The sequence below is a fragment of the Xiphophorus hellerii genome, chromosome 4 (genome assembly GCF_003331165.1).
Source record: "Xiphophorus hellerii strain 12219 chromosome 4, Xiphophorus_hellerii-4.1, whole genome shotgun sequence".
Lineage (NCBI taxonomy): Eukaryota > Metazoa > Chordata > Actinopteri > Cyprinodontiformes > Poeciliidae > Xiphophorus > Xiphophorus hellerii.
Genome location: NC_045675.1, coordinates 618409 through 626270, shown reverse-complemented (window position 1 = coordinate 626270; position 7862 = coordinate 618409). Strand labels below are relative to the sequence as shown.

The window sequence follows — 7862 nt, the reverse complement described above, 5'->3', positions numbered from 1 at the left end:
GTCCCATTATTGCGGGAGCTGCGGGCCCCCGGGCCCCTCATGAGGGCCCTGGGCGCCGTAATGCCGCCGCTCTCAGGTCAAATTGACTCCGTCTGGAGAGCAGAGCGATCAGCGAGTAAATCTGGACCTGATCGGAACTCGCCTCGGGGATTTCAGCTCTGATCTGTGGGTTTAGTCCCTCCGGCTCTCCGCTGCCTCTCTGGGCCGAGGAGCGGCGGCTTTCCGAGCCGAACCCAGCCGAACCGGAGGGACGGGAAGCTGCGGATAAACAGCTGCTAACAGCTTCCTGCCGGGATCAGAGCCGAACCTGATCCAGAGGATTCAGCGGAAACTCTGCAGCTGTTTGACAGTTGAGAAACGAACCGGGCCAGACACCGAACCGGCCAGACACCGAACCGGGCTGACACCGAACCGGCCAGACACCGAACCGGGCCAAATGAGTCGAACTCTAGCAGCTTCCGGTCCTGCTGCTGTTCCCAGATCTGGACCCAGTTCTGATTCTACCTTCGGTCACATCCAGGCATCTAACTTCAAGCTCATAGACCAGAGGAACTTCCTGTGGACCAGAGGAACTTCCTGTGGACCAGAGGAACTTCCTGTTTCTGACAGAGCGTTAATGAACCTGTACATCCGTAATTACATTTGTGTTTTGAGTTTTGGGTCGGACCGACGCTCAGGTCAGAGGTCAACTTGACCCACGTTGACGTGTTGCCGCCTGCGGCCCGGCTCGGCCCGCTCTCCTCGTGTTCAGAACCCTTTCCTCCTCCAGCAGCAGCAGCAGCAATTCTTCTCCTCTGAAGGAAAGGAAGCGTGCGTCTGCCGAGTGTTTTTAAAAAGCTCAGCCATCAGCAGCAGATGAGCTAATTAAACGGCTACTTTTTACAAGTCGTCTCAATAAATCTGAGTAAATGAACAGGCGTTTCTACGGCTGCTACATTAAATCTGCATCCAGCATTTAATGGATGTGCAGGAGCAGCGCAGCGCTCTGCCACTGTGAAGCCGCTGAATTAGCATAACTACTTCCAGCATGTTTCTTAAATAATGCTCTCATTTGCACATCACTGACTTGGCTAATTCAGGCTGCAGTGAGGGCGGCCTCGTAATTAAAGAATCCCACTTTAATTTTTAATGAAGTTTATGTTTCATCAATCCTGACAGTAATGACGGCGCGGAAACAAAAAGGCTGCTAATAATTAAATTCTCCAGCCGCTTTGAGGGATAATAACTCCTGAGGAGGAATTACTGACTAATTATTAATTAGACATTCAGACCTGAGATCAGCTTTAACGAGCCGGAAGCTAAATCAGGTTCTGATCCGATGTCAGGTCCCATCGGGTCTGACTGGGATCAGACTTCCAGCAGTTTCCCCGGTAACTCTGAGACGTTCCCGACGGTTTTCCCTGGAGGTCAGCCGGAGTTCCTGATGGAAAGATGAGATTTTGACCAAATTTGATTTCATTTTCTGTTTTTTTTTATCTACCTGTGATTATTGTGAAGCAATTAGTGTAAAATAAACTCTGATCTCTATCATCCTCCTGAGCTGCAGACGGTTCTACTGGACGGTTTTCTAGAATCTGCAGATCTAGTTTTATGTTGCAGACTTTGTTCTGGCCTAGTTAAAGGTTCCAGTTTCTCTCTGGCTCTGCAGTGATTCCCATCACTCCCAGTATAAACCTTTGCAGACTGCTTCCTGAACGCCATGTTGGCTGTGGGGTCAGAGTTCAACATCAGTTCTTAAAACATACATGTGCAGAGCCGCCACCAGGGGGCGGAGGTGAGGCGCAGACAGTGGCGGCCATGATGTCTGGTAGAATCAACATGGAGGTCGGTGTATTTAGGGGACCTGGCCCTGATGTTGGCATGGCAACAGTGGGGGCGACGGGGCATTTCTGCTAATGTGCTAACAGTGGAGCTAATTTTTAATTTGGCGCTCTAGCATTAGCATTCTCTAAAAACCATGTTGGCGTAGAAGTTTAGCATTAGCAGAATTAATGTTTATGTTTAGTGCTTTGGTTAGCATAGCTAAGTTTTTAGTTAGCGGTGCCCGAAACAACAGACACAGTGAAGGTTCTGGTTGCTCAGTGGACCACACCAAGGAGGCTGCTGCTCCAAAACACTCTGGCTCTGTCAGAGCAGTGGCTCACCTTGTGGGCGGAGCTAACTCTGACACACCTGTAACCGGGTGGATTATTAGTTTAAATTGTGCTTACATAGAATGGTTGTAAATTCCCATAGAAGGCGGGTCTTTGAACGTATCATGCCCCGTGTCCCCGCCTCCACTTTCATGTGGCAGCGGTGTTGGGCTCGTTAGCATATATAGGTACCAGGTGTGCCAGCCAAAGACAGGAGTCGGGTCCATTGTGGCAGCAGTTTGATCCGTTGGCTGGCGCCGTGCTCGATGAGCTGCTACACCAGGGTTTGCACATTGTGGATTCATTTTAGTGGCTGTTTCACTGTAAGCATTTGAAAGTAGCTGTTGGGAGGCCGATGAAGGAGGCTGACATTGCATATTATGCTCTCACCAAGGCGCGATTTTTCTCGGTGTTTCAGTTAAGTGGCTAACTAGATTATCCTCTAGAGCTGGAGGTGTAGCAAAGCACCACAGAACCAAAACCAGAGTTTATATTCCTCCTTTTAATGAATTAGCTAATGGGAGGTTTATTCTTTTCTTTTGTGTAAAATTATTTTGTGTGATTAATTTGGGTTCTATTAGTTTGGTTTGCAGTGTTTTGTGTGTCTTAGATTGCTCTCTGTGCTAAATTAGGTCTTAATTAGAATAATAAAATATATTTTAATATTGTGAAGGGAAGTATAAATAAAATATATTTTTGTATGCTATTTGTTTCATCATTTTGCGCCAGACTTACTTGAGTATTTTTAATTGGGAAACCCTAGACTACTTAAATAGATTTGAGAGGTCTACTAGTTGGCTTTAGGGCCACGCCCTCGGCCACGATCCGGGGTGCTTTCCCCCCGTGTTACACACCTGAGCTGCATTCCTCACTCACCTGGAGGCTCTTTGGATGGGAGGAGCATGAAAACATCTCTGAACTCCAACAAAGGAAAGGTTCCTGAAGGGAACTCAGACTTTTAGGTCCTACCAGAACACGATGAAGATGAAGCTGGTTGAACCAGAACCCAGCCCAGCTGGTCCGCCTGTCAGTGATCGGTTCTGATGATCCATTTACTTTGGATTTAACTGAAGTCAAGTTCTGCTCCAGCACTGAGCAGAAACGACAAACAGCCCAAAATGTTGAAACATTTCACTTCTGACATGTCTAATCCTGACCAAAGACTCAGGTATTTAGTTACCTTGGCAACTGAACCTCCCAGATGTGCTGAGTTCACTGTCTGTGGGACATTTGGCATTCCACAGCCCATTGAGATGTTTGATGGAGTCCCAGTGTGTAGCACTGCAGAGTCCCAGCAGAAGAATGTTGAGAGGATAACGGGAGCAGGAAAAACTCCTGCTCTTCCTGAAGCTCCGCCTCCAGGAAGTCATCCCAACATGGCTCCTCTTTTAACTCTTTAACATTTTTACCAGCGGTGCTCTGAGCAGCAGCTGTTGGGCTCAACAGGGACTCGGTCCACCCAGGTGTGTTGCTCAGTGAAATGGTTAAAAGGATTTTTCAAACATGAACGAGTCAAAGCAACACTCCAGGAAAAAACATGATGAAAGATCAAAAAGGTTTATTTTACGTAAAACTGGCTTTTAAAACTAAAATAAGACCAGGTACACACACCAACCCCTCCCCCCTCCCACACACACACACACACACACGCCGCCCTTCCAGCAGGAGGAGGAAGTGGTCAGTTTGTCCTGTAGCAGCATACAGCCAGCGCTCAGGGTGACCCCAGCTTCAGAGGAAAGAATCCAGGTCAACTGGAGCTGGTTCCACTGGAGAGCAGACCTGCCTCCCAGTTTACACCCAGAACCTCCAGAACCAGCAACCTGCAGGCTGAACTGGACCCGTCTGGTTCTGATCTGTCTCAACCCTTCTAAGGTGACTTTCCTTTGACATGAGGGGGCGGAGCCACATGACTGAAGAGTTTCAATTAAAAAAAACTATTTACTTGGATGACGTCAGAAGCGGAGGCCCTCTGATTGGTTGAGCAGCAGCCAATCAGAGGCCCTCAGCCTGTCTGCTTTTATTGCAGGGAAATATTTGCTTTGTGTAAATTCTGTTTGTTCTGATCAACTTTCCCCAGTTAAATCAATATTTCTCATCATTTCTGATCAAATGAATAAATCTGTTTAATTTCAGTTTTTTAAAACATTTTATTCCAGACTCAACTCAAAAACAAGATAGATGCATTTCCATGTTTTTAAAAGTATAAACTAATTCTGTTTTGGTTCCAAGTTTCAATGAAAATTTTGCTTAAATATAAAATTTAAAACTAAAACTGAACGACTAAAATATGCAGAAAATAAAATCATATGAGAGAAGAAGTGAATAATTCATCAGTTTCATTTTAATTTATTGAGTCAAATAATTAAACAAGCAACAAAAATATGATCAAATAAACAGAATCTGAGCAAAAAGGGAAATTACAAAATTATTTCACAATAAATATAAATTAATGAGACTTTTATCCCGTCTGTCACATCAGCAGCGTCGGGTCAAAGGTCAGACGTGTTAAAGTGGTTAAATGCAACCAACCCCCACCAAACACAAACACACACACACACACACACACACACACACACACACACCCACACACACACACACACACACACACACACTCCACCCGCTCTTCATGTTTAATCCTCCATCTGCTCCATCACAACATGAAGCTAAAATAAATTCTTTAAACTGTTCAGTGAAATTAATCTTTAATTAAATAATTAGAATCAAAAGTGACAAATAAGCGGAACAGAAAAGATGAAATCGGCTTCAACATTTATGACAACAGCGTGAAAAAAACGTTTCTTTGAATTGTACAAAATGCTGCAATAACATTATTATTATTATTATTATTATTATTATTATTATTATTATTATTATTATTATTATTATATTGTTATTATATAACTGCGCCAACACAGAACTTAGAATTTTAAAATATTTAAAAACTAAGACCTGACTACAAAAGTTCTTATTAAAATTAAATAACATTTTTAAGATTAATTTTCCTCGCTGTCCGCGACATTAAAGGAGATTAAATAAAGAAAATATGAATCCAGAAGCAGCAGAAAAAACGAACCGTGAACATTTAATATTTGATTAAAAGTAACAAAAAAAACCCATAAATTATATAAAAAGGCCGCAGAAATTAAATTAATTCATTTTTTACTTCTTCATATTTAGATTTTTTTATAGCTTGTTTACCTGAGCCTTCCTCCTCCTCATCCTCCTCTTCCTCAGCAGCGCTGAAGAGGATAAAGAAATGAAAGCGGCTCTCAGCGGACCTATTTGTCACAGCAAATTGGAGGGGCCCCACAGCCCACTCAGAAACACGCACCCGCCGCTCCCACAGTCACACCGTGCGTGAGAGGCTCCGCAACGACCCGCAGCGCGGATCCTCCCCATCATCAGCCTCCTCTGCCCGGCCGCAGCTCCGCCAGCTGCTCCTCCACTCAACCTGAGGGCGTCCACGTGAGCGTGCGCGGCTCCCACACACACCCACCCCCCTTCCTGCGTGTGGCCGTCACGTGACTGTGGAAAAGCGTCCCATTAATGAAGCCGCTCCGCTGCCGGCGCTGACAGCCGCGCAGGGAGCCGAGCGGAGCAGAGCGGAACATGGAGGAGGACAGGGCCGCCTAGCGCAGCGCAGCAGCGGCCACAGACAGAACGGAGCCCCGCTGCCTGCCGGAGGAGAACCGGAGGACCATCCGCTGCTGCTCATCCAACTTTCCCTGAACTTTAACTCAGAGTTTCCCTCCCAGCCCAGACGGAACCATGCGAGTCGCTGTGCGTAAAGACACAGTGAGGAGCTGAAAGTTTGGAGAGACTCGGACTGGAGTGATTCGGGCTGTTCGGAACCATGCCGCGGCCCGGCAGGAACACGTACAGCGACCAGAAGCCGCCCTACTCCTACATCTCCCTGACGGCCATGGCCATCCAGAGCTGCCCGGACAAGATGCTGCCGCTCAGCGACATCTACAAGTTCATCATGGAGCGCTTCCCCTACTACCGGGAGAACACGCAGCGCTGGCAGAACTCCCTGCGCCACAACCTCTCCTTCAACGACTGCTTCATCAAGATCCCGCGCCGGCCGGACCAGCCCGGAAAGGGCAGCTTCTGGGCGCTGCACCCCAACTGTGGGGACATGTTCGAGAACGGAAGCTTCCTGCGACGCCGGAAACGCTTCAAGGTAGGCGGCGTGCCGGTGCCGGACCCGTTGTGCCCCAGCAAGCCACAGGACGCCGCGCACTACCTGCAGCAGCAGGCCAAGCTGCGGCTGAGCGCGCTGCACGCCGCCGCGCATCTCCCGCAGGTCCCCGCGGGGTACGGCCTGAGCTCCACGCAGCCGTCCAGCTTCAAGCACCCGTTCGCCATCGAGAACATCATCGCCAGAGAGTACAAGGTTCCCGGCGGACTGGCCGCCTTCCCGGCCGCCGGCTACCCGCTGCACAACCAGCTGAGCCCGGGCTGGCCGCACATGTACGGCCCGGGCGTCATGGACCCGGCGGCGCCCCTCTCCGTGGCGCCCGCGGACTACTCGGCCTACGGCATGCCGCTGAAGACGCTCTGCCACGGCGGACAGACTCTGCCCGCCATCCCGGTGCCCATCAAACCCGCACCCGGCCTGCCCGCACACATCCCGGCCTTCCTGGCCCACTCCCCGCGCTCCCTGAGCCCGACATCTCCGCAGACCGCCGCCGGCCAGAGCAGCCCGGCCGGGCCCGCAGAGCCGCTGCAGTCCGCGGTGGCGGTGCACTGAGCGCCGCGCTGCGCCACGCAGGACCGCAAGACGCGGGGCAAGCTGCGGGTTCGTGTCTGTTAATGAGACCTCTGACCTTCCACGGAGCCCGGTTCGGATCTGGAGGTTCGGTGGGTCCAGCAGAGACATGAAGCTGAAGGAAACTCATGAGTGAAACCGAACTTTATCAGAACTTCAGAGGAAAGTTCTGGGGGGGGAAAAAAATTACTTCAGTTTGTTTCTAAAACTGGAAAACTGAGAGAGAACAGTTCTACCGAACGGAACCACGACGGAGAAGCACTTTGAAGGAAGAACCAGAGGCCTCGCTGTGTGTGTGTGTGTGTGTGTGTGTGTGTGTGTGTGTGTGTGTGTGTGTGTGTGTGTGTGTGTGTGTGCGCATGCTGCTGTAAAAATGTTCCTGAGCATCAAAAAGCATGAATCGTCTGCAGCTCCTCTGTTTGCTTCATTCTCTTGCTGTTGGTAGAAAAATTTAAAGAACATATTTAAAAAATGTTTAATTTATTTCTGGCTCTTTTTAAAAAACATAATCCCACATTTTACTCTTTTTTTCTAATTGTTGCAAATGTTGAAAAACTACAACAATCATTTCATTTTAATTCCAGAAACAAAATCAATTTACTGACGTTCAAATTCAGTTCATATTCATATTAACAGTTTGAAACTGAAACCGACAAACAGAAGCTAAAAGTGATTTTATAATGAAAATGATTAATAATAAGTGTGTGTGTGTGTGTGTGTGTGTTTCAGGAGCAGCGGCTCACCTGTCCGCAGGTGAAGCTCCAGCAGCTTCTCGCTTCCCGTCGCTTTGATTTCAAACTGTTTTCATTCAGATTCAGTTTCCGCTGAAATTCTCTGTAATTCAGATGAAAACAGATTTTACTTTTTGCTTCTGGAGTTGCGGGTTCAAAGTTTTTCTTTCTTTTTTTTTTTTACCGATGAAGAAAGTCAGAAGATTTAATATTTCTGTGAATCAGAAA

General features: G+C 47.9%; 1 protein-coding gene across 1 annotated transcript; it reads left to right on the top strand.

The window, feature by feature from the left end:
• The first annotated feature begins 5346 nt into the window (after window positions 1-5346).
• LOC116719221 (forkhead box protein B1-like) lies at window positions 5347-7078 on the top strand. The gene has a single exon (XM_032561702.1). It carries the CDS (start codon window positions 5986-5988, stop codon window positions 6883-6885), a length of 900 nt encoding a protein of 299 aa, XP_032417593.1. The 5' UTR covers window positions 5347-5985; the 3' UTR covers window positions 6886-7078.
• The last annotated feature ends 784 nt before the right edge of the window (window positions 7079-7862 follow it).

Coding starts and splice junctions, on each gene's coding strand:
- LOC116719221 (XM_032561702.1), top strand. CDS start 5,986: ATGCCGCGGCCCGGCAGGAACACGTACAGCGACCAGAAGCCGCCCTAC.